General features: G+C 45.8%; 2 protein-coding genes and 1 long non-coding RNA gene across 3 annotated transcripts; 2 read left to right on the top strand and 1 right to left on the bottom strand.

Moving 5' to 3' along the window:
* The first annotated feature begins 945 nt into the window (after positions 1–945).
* ASB16 (ankyrin repeat and SOCS box containing 16) lies at positions 946–7,087 on the top strand. Its single transcript, XM_053362027.1, has 5 exons — positions 946–1,404; positions 2,463–2,730; positions 3,831–4,323; positions 5,567–5,680; positions 6,356–7,087. The coding sequence occupies exons 1-5, from the start codon at positions 1,089–1,091 to the stop codon at positions 6,539–6,541; spliced, it is 1,377 nt and encodes a 458-aa protein (XP_053218002.1). The 5' UTR covers positions 946–1,088; the 3' UTR covers positions 6,542–7,087.
* Positions 1,399–8,324, bottom strand: LOC128400052 (uncharacterized). The gene is made up of 3 exons (XR_008327300.1): positions 8,178–8,324; positions 4,577–4,745; positions 1,399–1,553 (listed from the first exon to the last, which is right to left on the bottom strand). It is a non-coding gene; the product is annotated as an uncharacterized LOC128400052 (long non-coding RNA).
* A 4,867-nt stretch (positions 8,325–13,191) lies between these two features.
* Positions 13,192–19,340, top strand: TMUB2 (transmembrane and ubiquitin like domain containing 2). Its single transcript, XM_053361592.1, has 3 exons — positions 13,192–13,295; positions 15,436–16,088; positions 17,534–19,340. Exons 2-3 carry the CDS (start codon positions 15,541–15,543, stop codon positions 17,886–17,888), a joined length of 903 nt encoding a protein of 300 aa, XP_053217567.1. The 5' UTR covers positions 13,192–13,295; positions 15,436–15,540; the 3' UTR covers positions 17,889–19,340.
* The last annotated feature ends 334 nt before the right edge of the window (positions 19,341–19,674 follow it).

Here is a 19,674-nt window from a genome sequence, read left to right as displayed (position 1 = left end):
AACCAATGGTTAGAGGTGGGAGTTTTAAACAATAAAAGCTGGATTGCACAGCTAAAGGAAGCAACAAGGAATGAGAGCCGTAATGGATGGGCAATGAAATTCAGTGAAGTGGCAACATTACTTTCACATGATATAAGCAGAAGGCAGGTGGCAATTTGTAAAACAAATCCTTGGATAGCTGACTTGTCATGTCTTTGGCAGCATCTACATTACACATTTAAAGCAGTATCATACCACTTTAAACAGCTGTAAAAAGGTAAAGGACCCCTGACAGTTAAGTCCAGTCGCGAATGACTCTAGGGTTGCCGCCATCATCTCGCTTTACTGGCCGAGGGAGCCGGCATTTGTCCGCAGACAGTTTTTCTGGGTCATGTGGCCAGCATGACTAAGCTGCTTCTGGCGAAACCAGAGCAGCGCACGGAAATGCCGTTTACCTTCCCGCCGGAATGGTATCTATTTATCTACTTGGACTTTTGACGTGCTTTCGAACTGCTAGGTTGGCAGGAGCAGGGACCAAGGAACGGGAGCTCACCCCATTGCGGGGATTCGAACCGCCAACCTTCTGATCGGCAAGCCCCAGGCTCAGTGGTTTCAACCACAGATGGTAGAATCCCCCTTTCCAGTATGTGCTCTGAATTCCCCCCTCCCATATTAATATTTATTTTTCAGACAGCAGACTTTGCTTACAAGATAACTCGGGGGGCTAGGGAGGAAGGCTTAAATACTTAAAACTTGGTGATTGCTATCCTCATTTTGTTCCTTTATCACTGTACTCTTCTCAGCTTTCTTCTACGGATCCACCAACAAGTTAATTGCACGGAGATCCAGAAAGGAAAATTGACACTGCAGAGAGACTGAGAGTATTTTTGCTGTCATGATGACTATTCCTTTCTATTTATAGACACAGCAAAGCTTGAGTGTTCTTCCAATAAACAGATGTGCCCACTGGTGACACCGCGTCGTAACCATACCTTTTAAAATTGAAGCTGGGAGCAGGTGCTCCTTTCCTAAGCAGCTTTCAGGTTGGGGGTGGATGAATTAGGCCTGCGTGGATAAACTTTGGTTGCCTTCTCCTCTCGCGTGCAAGAATGTCGAAGGAAACTTTCACGTTCACTTCTTCCACTCTTCGCTCCTTGTGTCTGCAGCGAGAAATGCTGGAATGGGAAGACCGGCGGAGGGCTGCGTCTCGCCAGTCTGTGAGTCGGAGGTACCAGCCTGGTTTGGGGAGCCTCTCTGCACTCCCCAAACTTGCCCGACGCCCACAGTATTGCCGGGATCCTGCTGTTCACAATGCCCTGTACACAGGAGACCTTCCAAGAGTCCGGAGCATTTTTAAGGATGAATCTACTGCCAACTTGATTGTGGAGACCCTCAGTGAGGAGCTGGTGTGGTCTGCCGAAATGGGTAAGAAGGGGTTGTCCATAGTGGAAAGAAGATCACTTGGATTGGTCACTGGCCTTTTAGATTTTGACTCAGTTCTGTGGGGGTGGGAGACTTTTCGAGGCGTGGGTTATGGCAGGACGACAAGTTGGAGCACAGGAATTTTGGTCCCACTGGGGAAAGATTCAGCATTGCAGGGTCTGTTTTTAGGATTTCTTTTAAGCTTAGAAGGGTGTGGGGAGGCAATTTAGAAAAAGAACATGATAGAGGCATATGAAAAGAATAACCTGCATGCACTCACTGTCCTGAAAACAGTTTCACTGCCCTTTAAATGCCCAGTATTTTTTTTTAAAAATAGGAAAAGTGAATAGCCAGAAATTTAGCTGTAATCACAAAAATGTGGCCACTTCAGTAAAAGTGGTTAGTTTGGAATCCCCTTATGAAAAGTGGTATTCTTTGTAAACAGAGCCTTCTGTCACATTGCTTATATTGCAACATAGGTATTTTGACATGGAACCAGTAGCAACTTTGGCAGAAAATGTTTGCTATTTTTTCTCTGCCGTCAACAAGTTGCGACACTTTTAAGAGCAATAGCCTTGAACTTCCTCAGACTTCCTCAGAGGCCCACGTTAATCCACAACCTGCAACACATTGCCCAGATTTAAGTAGTTTCAGGGCAAACAGCAGTATTGTTTCATCCTCACTCGCTTGCATGGAATTTTTGATCACTAACAGTTACCCAGGCTAGTCCTCAAATTCAAGAGCTGGTCTACCATGAGTCTATTGCTTTGGGAAAGCTCCCCAGCGGAGAACGATGGAGAAAGTTGTACTGTGCTGTTTGCTCCCATCACCAGAGAATCGTGGAATTCTGTGCTTCTAAATATTTATTAAGGTATTTGTTTTGCTCATGGGCTATCATGGCTGATAGTTCTATCGTCAGATTTTGTGGCAGCCTAATTATGCATTGTGGGAAGGATTTTCTGTTTGTTTGCCCTGAACCTATTGTAAATCCATTTAAATGGCGGTCTTAACCTGCCGCTTCTCAGTTTCTGATCCTCCTGCCCAATGATCTTCTTCTGCAGGGCTGTGGGTGCTGACCCCCCAGAAGAAGCACACTTCTCCATTGTGCATCACAGCGGCCAGAGGCTACCAGGATTGTGTGAAGCACCTGCTCCTGCAAGGGGCTGAGGTTGATGCTGTCGTTGGTGGGAAAGCCGCCATTCACGAAAGCTGTGCCAACCACCGCGCAGAGTGCACCCGCCTGCTCCTGAGCTACAGTGCAAACCCCAACCTTCTTTCGGAGGACGGACTGGCCCCTCTGCATCTCTGCACCACTCAGGAGTCTTTGCCGTATGTCTGGGAAATTGGGAAGGGGTGTGTGTTTGTGGATTGAAGTGTTGCAGCAATAAGGCGACAGCAGAATAGCGGCAAAGTAATTAGCCAAATAGGACTAACGATTAGCCTCTATTAAACTAACAATTAGCCTTCCTGGTGGACTTGGCAAGGGGCTCCTTAATTCAACTGCAAAAGTGCCTTTCTCCCATGCTAAATTAAATGTAGATTGTACTACCTCAATAAATTATGAAGAGCGTGGTGTTAAATATTACAATCCTTGGGCAATTCTGAAGCAAGAACCACTGAGTTTAATCTTGTTTTGCATAATTGCTTTTGTTTATTCTGTTCCCTACTGTTTTCTGGTCCTGCTAGTCATGGGGGTAGAGAGCATGTTTGCAGGGCAGTGGAACCCCAATCACTGGCACCTTTCTCCAGCTACGCTTCCTGAGAAAGCTGTATTCTTCTGTTAATGAAAAGTGTCCAGTTGAGCTGGGGTGAATGTAGCCAATGAACACACCAGGGTGGGAAACCATGGCAGAAGGCACAGATTAGGTTAATACCCAACTCTCCACAACTCTGAAGAGTGCACAACACATATTTATACAGTCCTGGTACATTGTTACACGTGAAGGACGCGTGATCATGTGCTTCAACAGAATACCTTGCATTCAGTCTTCCTGTTGGTCTTGGAGTTCGATTCCGAGACTCCTGTCACTCTCCCAGACATTACTGACACTACCAGGAAATTTCCAACTGCAAGGTCTGTTGCAATTGGGCAGCTTGACTTTTGCTTCTATAAACACCTTGTGGACAGCTAAATGGGTCATGCTAAGTAGGCCATATCGTTTGCAAGCATATCTAACTGGGGGGAGAGAAGCCATTGTTATGGACACACTTAGGCCAAAAGGGTCTCTCTAGCCCCTTCGCTTCCAGTTGCAGGGTCATGTCCTATATGGGTCCTGATTCTTTTAAAACAAAAAAACAACAGAGTAGCAGAAGACTGTGTTCACTGCTGCTTCCCCAGATAAATATTGTGCAAAATTCCTGCACCCACCCATAGGTTGGATCGTGTGATGGTTGCCAAATTCCCCACAGCTACTCCTTGTGCTTTCCAGATGTGCCCAGCTGCTCCTGGAGTACGGAGCTCTGGTGAACCAGAATACAAGAGACCACCGTGCTTCCCCATTGCACGTGGCTGCAAAGCACGGCCTGGACGACCACGCGAAGCTCTACCTCTGCTATGGAGCACAGGTTGCCCACAGGAACCGAGAGGGAGAGACAGCCCTCAACGCGGCCTGCGCCAGTGCAGACAGGCCTGAGGAGGCTGGCCGCTACTACCGGGTGGTGAAGCGGCTGCTGGAAGGTGGGGCCGACGTCCGGACAGCTGGCCGGAAGAACCATACGCCCCTGCACAACGCCTGCAGCAACTGCCACATCCGCATTGTGGAGCTTCTGCTGCAGCATGGGGCACAGGTCAACGTTAGAAACTGCGCCGGCTACACACCTGTGGATTGTGCCCTGCAAGCAGTGGAAGATTACCTGGAGGGGCAACCTGAGAGGCTTATAGCCACCTTGCTCGACCATGGTGCTGCTTCTATCAATCCCAAGGTAAGGGTCACCATCTCTATAAGTTGCTGGCTGACCTTGGTATTGGGGAACCTCTCTGTACACCCAACCCAATAGGAGGAGAAGGCAGGGCTGGCCACACCATTAAGCAGCTTTGGGGTAGCAAAGAGGTTCTGGAGGGCAGAGTTGTTTGTAGGGTGTGGTCTGCCCTGTACCCCTTAAGCTACCTTGTTGTCCTCTTGTATGATGGAGGACACTCTCTCCTATTGTCAGCTCAGTAGTAAATTTAACCTACCATTCAGTATGTGGAAAACAAAGTGGGTAGGAGTCATTTAGTCCTTGGTTAGGCAGCAACATTGTTTGAGTTGGTCCTTAGGTGGTGGGGAGGAGAACATTTGTCTGTGGCAGCCTTGGCCAACCTGGTGCCCTCCAGATGTTCTGGACTACAGTTCCGTAAGTCGTGTCTGTAAATAGAAGGAAAGGAATGATATGAGAGAATCAAGGCTTAGTGGGGCCTGGAGATGGAAGAAGGGGTCCCTGGGAGTAGGAGTGGAACCAGGGGTTGTGCAGGAGTCTGATGTCCCACCTCCTGGTTATTGGAAGTCATGCTCTGCCACCCCCACTTGTCTTTTTTCCTGAGATTTCCACCAGGTTTTGCCAGCATGTTCCTAAGCAGTTTCCCACAGTCATATGTATTCTAAACATTTCTTTTAAAAATGTGTACTACAAGATACCCAGGATTACATATACTGTGCTTAATTATTTTACTGAGCCCTTGAAATCTTGGTCTCTGATATATGCACCCTCTTGGTCTTTTGGATTTCATCCTTTCAAGTTTATAAGAGCTAGAATGTGTCTGTCTTCTGCCTTCCTTTGCCAAGGAAAATTCCCTGGAAATACTCAGAAGTCCTAACTGGAATCTTTCTGTTTTCTTTTCTTTTTCTTTCTTAATACTGAATTAAATTTATTTCTAGGCTGTGATAATACAGGAGTTCTAAGCACTGTGATAATACAGGAGTTCTGGCTGAAGACTTCCAAGGGATGTAGCATAGGAGATTGCTCTGATTTTATCTGTGCGGGATTGATAATTATATTATTTTATGTACCTTGCTTAAAGCAAGTTTTTCCATTAAGCAGTTTATATATATATTTCTAAATAAATAACGGAATCTACCTCTTCTTTTCTTTCCAGTATGCTCACACATGTGTTTTCTCTCTCTCTCTCTCTCTCTCTCTCTCTCTCTCTCTCTCTCTCTCTCTCTCTCCTTGGTAATTTTGCCTTCAGATGCTAAAATTTTGTGCCTTGTCACCTCAGGCTATGGAAGTTGTTCTAAATTCCTATGACCGGATCCCACCCTGTGATTCTTGGGTGGATTCTGTGCCTCTTGAAGTGTGGCAGGTAAATTCCTCCAATCCAATGTAATGCAACACAAAAACAAATGCATATACACACACTTATGCAATCACATGGCTTGCTGTTTTGTTCTGCAAAATCTATTTATCTCTTTGCACTGATGTGCTTTTGAACTGCTAGGTAGGCAGGAGCTGGGACAGAGCAACAGGAGCTCACCTCGTATGCCCTATAGGATAATATAATTTTGTATGGCATGCCTCCCTGGTTGCTTCTGCTACTACAGGGACAGGGAACCTGTGGTCCTCCAGATATTGCAGTTCCTATTGGCCTCAGCCAAGGCTCAGGGATAAGAATGAGAGGATTATGTTTGTGGTGGTCAGTGGAGGCTGATGTGTCTTAAGACTCAGAAGGCGGAAAGGCCAACACAGAGTGGACCCAGGGCTAATAACAGGCAGAGCCAACTAATTCTAGGTTTGCGCCTATCCTCCTTGCTGCTGACTTCTATAGTGACAACACCGAGACTAAGGAGGAGGGAGTTGACTGCTAGGGTCACTTCCCTAGGCTGGTTGTAAGCAAGAAGGCAGGCTGGTGGGAAGTCCCTGAGGGCAGACTGCAGTTGGTGGGGCAGTACCCAATTCGCCTCCATGGACCAGCCATGTGTGTGTGTGTGTGTGTGTGTGTGTTCAATGCCTCATTTTACTTTTCTTTGCATTTTGACAGGAGCATCAGGTGTTCTACGATTCAGCTATCTACCTGGTGAATCAGCCCCGCCCTCTGCAACATCTGGCCCGTTGTGCTGTGCGGAAGCAGCTGGGGCCGCAGTGCCATCAGGGCATTGCTCAGTTGAAACTGCCATCTTCTCTGCAAGACTACCTGCATCTCCCACTGGAGGGCTATCTCCAGTGATGAGGAATGTATACACTGGCCTCAAGAAGATAGAAGTCAAAAATTCAGAATGACATACTTATTTTTCCAAGTGGCCATTTCTCCAAATTTATGAGAAGCTGCTCGTTAAGCACTATTAATAAGGTTGTGGTGAAATGTAAAATTGTCTGGGAATGGTATATTCAGCAGCCATCTGCTCTCTCATCTTGAAATGGTCAAGGATCACCCTAGAACCTGGGGCCTGAATGAGCACTTGGGCACCTGACACTTTAAATCTAAATTATTTTAATTATATTTTAACACATTTATATTTATGTTTAGGTCTGAAAATGGCTGACAATTGCCCCACGATGTACTGTTAGGCCCCTTCACCATATAATTTTTGACTGCACTAATACTGATTAGTATTCAACTGATTATTTCCTTTATTTAGCTTGTGTCTGCTTTTATCTGTTTTCTCTTATCAAAATGTTAGTCAAAGATGCCCCTTTAAATCTAGCAGTGTAACAAAATCTCTTGCTGCAATGTTCCAGCTCCTGCCCGCAACACCATGTTGTAGACATTATCATCGTTATTAACCTGCCTATCTATCTATCTATCTATCTATCTATCTATCTATCTATCTATATAACCTGCCTCTTTTAATCAACTATTTTGTATTAAAATATATTTTAATATATATCACAGCAAACTTTTAAACAATAAAAAATACTGAATGACAATGCAATCAAAACCAGAATAAAAATAAGAGAAGAGCCCATTTCAAAAGACAGTGCTACATAATACCCTGCTGGAAAAACTCACCAGAAGGCATGCAGCGGTGAGACGCATGTGCCCTTCCTTGGGCAAAGTCTTTTATTGACTACAATGAAAAGGAGATATATTGCTTCTGTAGCAGATGGAGGATACCGTGCTCTGGATACCAATATAACTTTGCTCAGTGGCTTAATTCAGATGTTAAGCAGTGAGAGGTGCAAAATGGAGCCATGTGGAATGCCATAACATAACTCCTGGAGGAGGACTGTTGCCATCAACAATAGAAGTGGCCATCAACCTAGAAAGAGAACTGTTGCAACATGGTCTAGTGTGCGTGACGCCTGCCACTATGCCCTAATATTAATTCCAGGATGGGGTTCCCAATTAGCTAAGTACTGCAGACCCCATTTTTCAAAAGCCAAGCCATGGACCCCCTACTTCTGAACATTTTGATATATCTATGGTGGTTTTTGTTATGCAAATGGTGCCACAACCCAGGGTGTGTGTGTGTGTGTGTGTGTGTGTGTGTGGTGTTATGTGCACCTCTTGAGGTCCATTGATCCCCAATTGGGAACCACTAGGATAGTAGGACTGATAATATCAAAGACTGTCAAAAGTTTTAGGAGAATTAACAGAGCTGAACTCCCCTTGTCTCTCTATCTCTGTCTCCATCAGGGCAACCAAAGATGTTTCAGTACCAAACTGACGCCAAAAACCAGACTGAAATGCAAGCCCCCCCCCCCGCCCCCCAGACAGCGGCCATCATCTAAAAATGCCTGGAGTTGCAGCAACAAACTCCCGTGAACAGGGTGGCCTACCATCAAAAGGAGAATTTGCATATGCTTATATATATGTATATATACACATTTAGAAATAATTACTGTAAGTTAAATAAATATACCTTATTTCTTCCTATTGTCAGAAGAGTATAACCTCACTGCGTAATTTCAGAAATGTAGGAAACCTAACTTCAGAGTTAATACAGAAACTTTTCTTTCACGATTTGTGAGTTTTTATGTGGAATGGGACCAGGGTGTGCTAGAAGAAGCGGACATGGGCCCCAACAGCTGCTTTTGTGTTGTGGGGGGGAAACAAATTTTAAAATGTTCTGATAACGTTTCGGAAACCTCCCCCTACTAATAAAGTTCCTCTATTTGGTCAGAGCTTGTAGGGCAGCGGCTGAAGAAGGAACAAAAAGGGTTTTCTTGTGTGAGTTTCTTGTGGCTGATTAGCTGCTTTCTCTGTGCAAAGGTCAGAGGGGGCAGGGCTTCTGTTGAGGTAGGGGATTAGCTGTGGGAGGAGCTTGTCAGAGCTTGTAGGGCAGCGGCGCGCGCCTAGCGGCGCGCGCAGTTTGATCCATCTTTTAGATTTAGGGGAGCTAGTCTCAAACGTTTGTTGGGGGAGATATAGGTTTATTTGGGGGGATTTATTTGTCCTGTCTTCATGCTTTTTATGATGGAGGACCGCTGTAGTCACCCCCAACGACACCTTCTCAAGATGGAGGGTGAGGGAACAGCTGCAGTCGCCTGTGGTTCCTGCGCAATGTTTGCCATCTTGCCAAAGGTTGCAGGCAGCTTTACCTGCAGCAATTGCATGTTGATTGCCCTCTTAAAAGACAAAGTCCAGCAACTGGAGGAACGTGTAGCTACGCTCCAAAGAATTAGAGAGCTGGAGCTCTTCTTGGAAGCAACAGAGCACACCGTCTCCACCAAGGAGGAGACAGGGGACTCCCCTGAGAAGGAGGCTAGTTCACCAACACAGGAGCCAGATATATGGAGAAACGTGACTCAAAGAAGTAGGAGGCCCAGGGTTCGCTCTGATTGTTTAGAAATACGCAATCGCTTTGAGGTCCTTTCCCCTAGCATGGAAGACGAAGAGCAGACTCCATTTGAGGATCTCTCCCTCATTACAGTCGATCAGGTATATGAAGACGAGCAGCAAAGGCAGTCTTCAGGGAATGTGCAGGCGACCTTGGAACGGACAGCTCACGGAAGAACCCCGACCAGACCTAAGAGGAGGCGTGTAGTGGTGATAGGGGATTCCCTACTGAGGGGAACAGAAGCAGTGATCTGTGGGCCTGACAAGATGTCTCGGGAAGTGTGCTGTCTCCCCGGGGCTAAGATCCAAGATGTAACTGAACGACTGCAAGGAATCATAAAACCCACTGACAAATACCCCTTCCTCTTGGTTCATGTGGGAACCAATGACACTGCAAGCAATAGCCTCCAGAAGATCAAAAGAGATTACGAGGCTCTGGGCAGGAAATTGAAGCAATTAAATGCACAAATTGTCATCTCATCTGTCCTCCCAGTTGAACGACGTGGCCCAGGGAGAGAGGGAAAAATAGTGGAAGTGAACAACTGGCTTCGCAAATGGTGTAAACAGGAACGGTTTGGATTCTTAGATCACGGAATGCAGTTTCTTGAAGATGGACTTCTGGCAAGCGATGGGCTGCACCTCACAACGGTTGGTAGGAATGTTTTTGCAAAAAATCTCAGAAACCTCATCAGGAGGGCTTTAAACTGACTAATGTGGGGGAGGGAGACAGTGCTCCTGAAGGTAGGAGTCTATCAATTGATGAAGATGATCATCCAAATGTCATAGACCGAATGGAGCAAACAGCATGCAGACCTAGTGGTGGGAGGAAAAAATCCTTAAATAAGAGACACGGGGGAATGATTAATGGACTTCAATGTCTGTACACTAATGCGCAAAGTATGGGAAATAAACAAGATGAGCTTGAGCTCTTGGTACAGCAAACTAAATATGACATAATAGGCATCACTGAAACCTGGTGGGATAAGTCCCACGATTGGAATGTAATAATGGAGGGATATAATCTATTTCAGAGAAACAGACCAGACAAGAAAGGAGGAGGAGTGGCGTTATATGTCAGGGATGTGTATACCTGTGAAGAGATCCAAGATTTAGAACCTCAAAGCCAAAGTGAGAGCATTTGGGTCAAAATTAAGGGAGAGAAGAATAACAGTGACCTCATTGTGGGAGTTTACTATAGATCCCCAAGCCAAACGGAGGACATAGATGATGCCTTCCTGGAACAGATGGCCAAGCATGCAAAAGGAAGGGAGATAGTAGTAATGGGGGACTTCAATTACCCGGATATTTGTTGGATGTCAAACTCAGCCAAGAGCATAAGGTCAAACAGATTCCTCACTGGCCTTGCAGACAACTTCATTGTCCAGAAAGTGGGAGAAGCTACAAGAGGAACAGCCATTTTAGATCTGGTCCTAACCAATGTTGATGACCTGGTTAGTGGGGTAGAAGTGGAAGGATCATTAGGCGCGAGTGATCATGCTCTTCTGAAGTTTACTATACAGCGGAAAGGAGCAGCCAAGCATACTAGGACTCAATTTCTCGACTTTAAGAAAGCCGACTTCATAAAACTTAGGGAAGTGCTGGGTGAGATCCCATGGACAGTAATACTAAAAGGAAAGGGAGTTCATGATGGCTGGGAGTTTGTTAAGAGGGAGATAGTAAAAGCACAACTTCAGGCAATACCAATGAGACGGAAACATGGAAGGTGCCTAAAGAAGCCAGGGTGGCTATCTAAAGAACTTTTAACTCAGTTAAGATTAAAAAAGGATGTGTACAAAAAATGGAAAAGGGGGGAAACCACCAAAGAGGAATTCAAACAAATAGCCAGCACGTGTAGACACAAAGTCAGAAAAGCTAAAGCACAGAATGAACTCAGGCTTGCTAGAGAGGTTAAAAGCAACAAAAAAGGCTTTTATGGGTATGTTCGTAGCAAAAGGAAGAACAAAGAAACAGTGGGGTCACTCAGAGGAGAAGATGGTGAAATGCAAACAGGGGACACAGAAAGGGCTGAACTCCTCAATGCCTTCTTTGCCTCAGTCTTCTCCGATAAAGAAAACAATGCCCGACCTGAAGAATTTGGAGCAAATGATTCAGCAGAGGAAACACAGCCCAGAATAACTAAGGAGATAGTACAAGAATACTTGGCTAGTCTAGATGTATTCAAGTCTCCAGGGCCAGATGAACTGCATCCAAGAGTATTAAAAGAACTGGCAGATGTGATTTCAGAACCACTGGCAGTCATCTTTGAGAATTCCTGGAGAACAGGCGAAGTCCCGGCAGACTGGAGGAGGGCAAATGTTGTCCCTATTTTCAAAAAGGGGAAAAGAGAGGACCCAAATAATTACCGCCCAGTCAGTCTGACATCAATACCAGGGAAGATTCTGGAGCAGATCATTAAGCAAACAGTCTGTGAGCACCTGGAAAGGAATGCTGTGATCACCAATAGTCAGCATGGATTTCTGAAAAATAAGTCATGTCAGACTAACCTGATCTCGTTTTTTTGACAGAATTACAAGCCTGGTAGATGAAGGGAACGCAGTGGATGTAGCCTACCTTGATTTCAGCAAGGCATTTGACAAGGTGCCCCATGATATTCTTGTAAAGAAGCTGGTAAAATGCGGTCTTGACTATGCTACCACTCAGTGGATTTGTAACTGGCTGACTGACCGAACCCAAAGGGTGCTCATCAATGGTTCCTCTTCATCCTGGAGAAGAGTGACTAGTGGGGTGCCACAGGGTTCTGTCTTGGGCCCAGTCTTATTCAACATCTTTATCAACGACTTGGATGATGGACTCAAGGGCATCCTGATCAAATTTGCAGATGACACCAAACTGGGAGGGGTGGCTAACACCCCAGAGGACAGGAACACACTTCAAAACGACCTTGACAGATTAGAGAACTGGGCCAAAACAAACAAGATGAATTTTAACAGGGAGAAATGTAAAGTATTGCACTTGGGCAAAAAAAATGAGAGGCACAAATACAAGATGGGTGACACCTGGCTTGAGAGCACTACATGTGAAAAGGATCTAGGAGTCTTGGTTGACCACAAACTTGACATGAGCCAACAGTGTGACGCGGCAGCTAAAAAAGCCAATGCAATTCTGGGCTGCATCAATAGGAGTATAGCATCTAGATCAAGGGAAGTAATAGTGCCACTGTATTCTGCTCTGGTCAGACCTCACCTGGAGTACTGTGTCCAGTTCTGGGCACCACAGTTCAAGAAGGACATTGACAAACTGGAACGTGTCCAGAGGAGGGCAACCAAAATGGTCAAAGGCCTGGAAACGATGCCTTATGAGGAACGGCTAAGGGAGCTGGGCATGTTTAGCCTGGAGAAGAGGAGGTTAAGGGGTGATATGATAGCCATGTTCAAATATATAAAAGGATGTCACATAGAGGAGGGAGAAAGGTTGTTTTCTGCTGCTCCAGAGAAGCGGACACGGAGCAATGGATCCAAACTACAAGAAAGAAGATTCCACCTAAACATTAGGAAGAACTTCCTGACAGTAAGAGCTGTTCGACAGTGGAATTTGCTGCCAAGGAGTGTGGTGGAGTCTCCTTCTTTGGAGGTCTTTAAGCAGAGGCTTGACAACCATATGTCAGGAGTGCTCTGATGGTGTTTCCTGCTTGGCAGGGGGTTGGACTCGATGGCCCTTGTGGTCTCTTCCAACTCTATGATTCTATGATTCTATGATTCTATTATCCTCTTACGCGTGGAGGCTGGGCAGGGAAGCTGGTGGACTGCGCCCAGCAAAGAGTGACCTGAAACAGCCTTGCAGTGCGATCTCTTAACATTGCAGTTAAAAACCCCGATTTCTCCTATTTCCCCCCTTGGGTGGAAAGTTGTGGGGGTGGGCACGATAAAAATAATCGGACATGCGCATATATATCAATTTATATAGTTCTGTCTGTTCTGTTCACTGGAAAACGAAAGGCACCCCCTCTCGCGCTTTTGGCCAAAAACAACATTTTATAGCTGGATAGTACTGTATATAAAATGCTAAATGTACGCAATACGCCTTGGACGCGTAATATACACGTCACCCATTCCCTTCCACAGCCGCTGCTATGGCAACCGCGGCCTTCCATCCTGGCAACCTCGCGCGCCTCGAAGTGACGTACGCAGCGGGCGTTAGTGACGTAATCGTTTCCTCTGGGGAAGAAAGGGCTCTCGGGCAGGTGAGTGACAGGTTCCCGGCGGGCCCCCAGCTTGACGCTTCGGGGCTGAGACCCTTTTGAAGCGGGCCCTTCCGCTTCTCCCCCCCGGGAAGTCCTTCGGCGCCTCCCGGTTGCGAGCGCTGCCCGCTCCCCGCTCTGCTGCTGCCCTTTCGGCCGGACCGCCTCCCCCTCGGCGCCTCTCCGCCCTTGCCTTCGCTTTCCTGCCCGCGGAAATGTTGGAACTTTCCGTCCCTCTTTCGGGGAGCGTCTCCTCTGCCCCGGCACCTTTCTTTTCGTTTGCACGCTGCTTTTTGGCCCCGCTTCCTCCTCGCCCTGCCTCCTTTCTGTCACCTCGCGCGGCCCTGAAGCTGCTTCCCTTTGCACTGGCGAGGCTCCACGTCCCTTCCCCCAAGCAACACCCCCCCCCCCCCGCCTAGTGGGCTGCTTTGTTTTTAACTTTGGGAAGCAAAGCTCATGGCGAAGCCTAAGAGGGAGAACGGAATGAAGAAGGAAACCTTGCGGGGGGGGGCATCGGGTAGCGGCAATGCCCATAGAAGTTAATACCCGAGAGACGGATCTTGCTGAAACTTGGGACCGGATCAAAGGTGATGGGGAACATCAGAGCAAGGCTAAAAGACAGGAGTTGAGGACAGGCTCCTTGAAGGCTTCGTAGAAGGGAGAAGCAGGAACCCAGCAAAAGGCAGGTTGAGGCACTTGGGCAAAACAGGAAAGCTCTCAGCTAGCATACACTTCCTTGGGGGCCAAGGAGAACATGGAAATCACCTGTGCTATATCGTGCAAATAGGAGGACTACATGGAGTGCATATGTCATTAAGTGCTTATGTCATGCCAAGTTGTTGGTTCCTTGCTCCCTCCCTTATCAATGGAAACTTAATGTGCCCCAGTTTTTTGTTTACTGTGGCTACTTCCCCAGCAGGCCATCAAAGCCAATGGCAGGAAGCTAATTCTTGCCTCTCACATGTATTTTTTCCATCATTGGATAAGGGGGTGGCCTGGGTCAATCTTAAAAATCCTAATGAGATAGAGGGGAGTATATCTCTGCCACTCCCCACCCCCCGCCCCTTTTAACGTCAACTGGACCAGAGGAAATTAAAGATATTTTTCTGGCATGGAGATAAGTAGTGGGAATTGCTTCACTTGCTTAGTTTCTGTACATTGGGTTGCTATTATAAGGTCAGTAGCAAAGCTGAGACTGAGGAAAGCATACTCAGTCATAGCTGTCTCTTTTCCCCAAGTAATCTGCTTTCTTCACCGTATTGACATTTTAAGACATTATAGATCAAAAGTACTGCCTTGAATTGGGCTGAAAATCTATTGAAAACCAGTACAACCAGCACAGAGCAAAGTAATGTACTTCTGTGAACTAATCTTCCCCAGGCGCTTCCATGAAGACATAGTTTTGCGTCACAAACTGGTTCTGCAAATGGAAACTTCTCTTAACCTGGAGGCAGTTTTATTTTTTAATATTGGACAGGGAGGCTAGCAGGCAAGAGGATGTGAAGGTCTTAGGTTACAATCTAGTGGGATAACGAAGGCTTCAGCCTACAAGTTTTGGCTTCTATTACAAATCTTAGATCTGAATCCCGCTTGGTAAGTAAGAAACAAATAAACCTAGTCCCTATAAGTATGTCCTTAAGTCATATAAATTTTGGCTGCTTGATATCTTACTCCTGATAACATGTACCAAGCTGGTAAATTAAAAAAAGATTTGTTGGAATACAAAGAAACATAGGTCTCTAGAAATCTGATGATTTGTTGGAAAGATAGTGTGCATCAGCATGCAATGTTAACTGCTCTGTTTTCTAGATCCTCTTTCTCACTAAGTATATATCATCAATCCATCTTTGTACAGATTGTAAAGTATTTTGTACATTGTCTTGTTTATCCTTGCAACACCCTTTCATTCCCATTTTACCACTGGAGAACTGAGGCTGAGATAGCAACTTGCCCAAGGCTCCTTGAGGTCATGACTGAGGTAGGGGCTAAATCTCACGGGACTAGGTTGAGAACTATGAATTGTGCCTCTCTGACTTTGATGCCTATTTTATGTAACATTCAGAGAAACAGGAAAACTGAAAACAGCAGGTAAAACCAGGGGTAAAAACCACTCTCTCTCTTTCTCCTTAATTAAAAACTGCAGTGAGACATGGGACTGAAATCCTAATCAGATGCCATCTGAATTTCCCTCTGCTGTCAAGGCCAGAACTGCTATCCTTGTTGCTCCCCTGTTCTCTAAAGGTAAGAGATGGAGCCCCTTGAAGTGACCATCATTGAAGGTGTGGGGGATGAAGTCACTGTTGTGGCTGGAGTCGTGGTCCTTATCATGGCCTTGGTCCTGGCCTGGCTTTCCACATATGTGGCGGATGGTGGCAGCCATCTTCTAGGAACGGTTGTGGCTACTGGAGATTCAGCAGTGATCCACTTGAGCCCCATCGAACGCTACGTGGGGAACTCGGTGTCAGAACAGTCGGAGCCCCAAGGTGCTGCAGAAGGGGCTGAAGAGAAGGCAGAAGAGGGTCCTGCTTCTGATGCAGGTCCTGCAGTTGAGCAAGGAGACAGCAATAGTAGCTCAGATGCTACCTTAGACCGTCTTTTGGACATTCAGGGCCTGTCCCAAAGGACCTTTTCTATTGCTGCTGATTCCCAAGAGAACCAGAGAGTTCCACAAGCTGTGCCTGTCATGGAGGAGAGTGAACCAAACCCAGGATTTATCAAGGTGCGCCTCAAATTCCTCAATGACACAGAGGAGGTGGCCATTGTGAAGCCAGAAGACACCATTGGCATCCTCAAGAGGTGAGTGGTGTTGAATATGAATAAAATATGCACAAGTCCAAAGTGTTGCGTCCACATATTAACAGTGAGTAATGTGCAACCTGGTTTTTTTGCAGTTAAAGCAAGTAAGTAAAATGGTTTGTCTCATATGTTGTCAACAATACTAAACAACTGAAAGCCAAAAGAAATACTTGCACGAGTACATCATCTATACATGTGTTCAAACCATTGATAAGAAAAGGTTTGATAAACAGGATGCAACATCTCAAAATCTTTAGTCACTGATCATTAAAATGTGCATTAAAAAAACCTTTAGCACAAGTTACAAGAAAGAAGATTCCAACTAAACATCAGGAATAGCTTTCTGACGTAAGAGCTCTCTGACAGTGGAACGGACTCCCTCGGGAGGTTGTGGATTCTCCTTCATGGCGGGGTTTTAAACAGAGATCATATGGCCATCTGTCATGAATGCTTTAGTTCAGATTCATGCACTGCAGGGGGTTGGACTAGATGACCCTTAGGGTCCCTTCCATCTCTACAGTTCTATGATTCTACTGTAATCTGGATGACACAATGCAATGAGAAAGAATAATGTAGAGGATCATGCAGGTAAATGCTCTCTTGGATACTTATGGCTGACATTTTTTTGTATACTTTCTTCAGTATTGTGAAATAAGTTTTAGTTTTGCACATAAAGAAGTTCTGTCCAAAGGAGACTAGTGGAGGGTGGTTCTGGCATACTGATTATAAGGAACCATTGCATTATATGCAGCTGTGAGCAGCGCTAGCAGACGAACCCTATTCATTTTGAGTGTCATGAAGCATGTTGTACAGCAGTCTGCTGAGCTGAATCATTCACCTGACCTTTAAAAAACAGCACTACACATTTGAGGGTGGGGGTGGGAGATGAACAAAAAATATTTCCAAAGAGTGGGAAAGCTTCAAAGAAAGCTTTGCAGGTGGGTGGGTGGGTAGGTAAATAGCAAGAGCTGCGTGTAGTTTGTTAGCCTACAAAGTGGTTGGGGTGGAGGTTTATTCCTCTTAAAACTTTGAGACCTCCAAGTGCACTCACAGCAGTACAAGACCTCTGTGCACCGACTACCAGCCCAGCAGCACTTCTTGGAATACCCCTGGGGTGATGTGAGCCATGGACACTCCAGCAAGTGCTGCCAGGCTACTAGGATCCAGCATGCAGAAATTTCCCCTTGTTTCATGTACCCCACCAACTTCCACATCCCCTATGAGAACTGCTACTTGTGAACACATTTATTTATAGGGTAGTGAGGTATGTTGTTGATTATTTTAAAGCGGCCTTACCCCACAACATCATGCCCTGCAGGTATTTTGTACTACAACTCTCCTCAGTCTCCACCAGAACACCCATTTAAAAGCAGTCCCATCAGTATTCCCTCCCTCTCTCTCTCTCTTTGGCCTAGATGTTCATTTCCTTGTTTTTCTCTCCAAAGCAAGTACTTCCCAGGCCGGGAGAATCAGATGAAGTTTATCTACCAGGGCCAGCTTCTCCAGGACCAGGCACGGACTCTTCGCTCTCTCAACATCCTGGACAATTGCGTAATCCACTGTCATCTTTCTCAGACTGCTACCTCCGCCATGCCTGAACCAGTGGTTGCACCATCGGAAGCTGGCGGTATCACTTTGAGCATGGGCAACCTGATGATTCCCATTTTTGTGGTGATGCTGGCGGTCATCTGGTATTTCCGTATCAACTACCGGCAGTTATTCACAGCCCCGGCCACCATTTCCTTGGTTGGGGCGACTGTCTTTTTTAGTTTCCTTGTTTTCGGGATGTATGGACGATGAGCAGCCATGGGGAAGGAGGGAGTGGCCTTAGCTGCCAAATCTTGAGTGCTCTCTGTTTCGTACTTCCACTCATTCATACCCTGTGAGGGACATATAAAGCTCTTATCCAGAATTCTCCGCTGATGGAGGTTAGAGCTCCACAAAATCTTTGAGTTGAAAAATTGTACTTAATTTCTACATTTTCTATCGCTACAGCATTTGGGTATCTTTGGAGAGTGATTCTAGAAGAGGGGAACGAGACAAGTATAGAAGAGAGCAGGGCCACAGGTGTTTGCTCTGATCTTCCCCCTACTCTCAGGATAGAATCCTTTCAGCTGTCAGAAGCGTTGCCTTGCTGTCGTCCGGCTTCTAGGCCTCAAAGAGAGATTTGGCTGCCACGTTCTCCTCCACAGCTACTAGGACTTGGAACTTGGTGATGATTATCGTAGAGAACCCATTTGTACTGAAGTACAGTTCCTGTCCCTTGTGCTCTTAAGACTTCTGAGCCCCGCAATAGAGGAAACGGGCTCTCCACCTAAGCATTTGCCTGTTTAGTTTGCTGCTGCTGCTGCTTTGGAAAGCATGAATGGAATGATCTTTGGGCTCATGCTTCTCTCCATTTCACCGCCACTAATTACATGGTAGTTACACAGTGACACACTGTGAACTAGTGAGACACCTGCCTTCTCCCCTCCCACCTTGCCAAGATACATGCACCTTGAACTATGTTCTGAAGACACCTGCCCACTTCTTACTGTACGGACTCCATTGAGATGCTCACACTACCCCTGTGCTGTAGAAAAGAAGAGCCCTCTTCAAAGAGGGCCATTTGCATGTGCACACTCTGCAAGGATTATGATCCAGAATGCCATTAGTAACCAAGACGCTTGCATGGTTTGCCTCTTAACTGTCTACAGGAAGAATATTGGCAGCACTTGGGGGTTAACCAGGTTGACTTACAAGTACTGAAACCACATGTATCTCCTTGGAATTCACCGTCATTGGCTGAGAGGGCTTCAGATAGAAGACAGGCAAGCTGAATTTCCCTTGTCTTCTGTGTCAGAGGTGATGATTTGACATCGAAGACATAAAAGACCAGGAATGGTAAATGTAATCACTACACCCCTCTCCGCTAGGTTGTAGGCGACTTCTCTTTGAGCTTGCTAAAGTATTTTAAATCCCACAACTTGTCTCTTAAGTGGAGGGAGTTGGAGGAGTTAATTAAATTTCAGGCCTCATGGTTGCTAACCTAAGTTGGAACTGAATAACCAACTTCAGATATTTCCGATGGTAATTATCAGTGCCAAGTAATTTCCCACTCCTCCTCAAAATCAATCTCTAGTATTTGTACCACTGATCCAGCTTTTAAAATCAAGGCATTTATTAAAAGTTGTCAGAAATCATTCTTTTAAGTTAAACCTGCGCTTGACATCCACTGTGTGAAATGTATTATAAAAATCCATGCAGATTTTATGTCGTCGTGTTTTCTTCTGTGGAGTTTGTTCAAATCTGTTTTAAGAGGAAGGAAAATAAGGAAAATAAAAACAGGCATCTGAGTAACTACCTGTGACAATTAAGCATCACCTCTAAATGACTAGGCAGGGAAGCTTTTTGTAAATTGGGGGAGATTGGACTCTTCCCCCCCAGTCTTTGGTGTGCTACATATATATGTCCAGTTATTTACTTGCTTAAAAGGTCTTTTGCTGGAGCTGGGAAGTTTCCATACCCAAATTTTATATACTCTATATACTCTTCATATATAGGCTTTTCACACCACCAAATTCAGAACAGCTTTGCTGCATGATCT

Source organism: Podarcis raffonei, chromosome 13 (genome assembly GCF_027172205.1).
Source record: "Podarcis raffonei isolate rPodRaf1 chromosome 13, rPodRaf1.pri, whole genome shotgun sequence".
Lineage (NCBI taxonomy): Eukaryota > Metazoa > Chordata > Lepidosauria > Squamata > Lacertidae > Podarcis > Podarcis raffonei.
Note: the sequence above shows the minus strand (reverse complement) of the source record. Positions and strands in the feature narration are given on the sequence as shown.

Coding starts and splice junctions, on each gene's coding strand:
- ASB16 (XM_053362027.1), top strand. CDS start 1,089: ATGTCGAAGGAAACTTTCACGTTCACTTCTTCCACTCTTCGCTCCTTG. Junction 1,405..2,462: donor GGTGTGGTCTGCCGAAATGG/GTAAGAAGGGGT, acceptor CTTCTTCTGCAG/GGCTGTGGGTGCTGACCCCC. Junction 2,731..3,830: donor ACCACTCAGGAGTCTTTGCC/GTATGTCTGGGA, acceptor TGTGCTTTCCAG/ATGTGCCCAGCTGCTCCTGG.
- TMUB2 (XM_053361592.1), top strand. CDS start 15,541: ATGGAGCCCCTTGAAGTGACCATCATTGAAGGTGTGGGGGATGAAGTC. Junction 16,089..17,533: donor ACCATTGGCATCCTCAAGAG/GTGAGTGGTGTT, acceptor TTCTCTCCAAAG/CAAGTACTTCCCAGGCCGGG.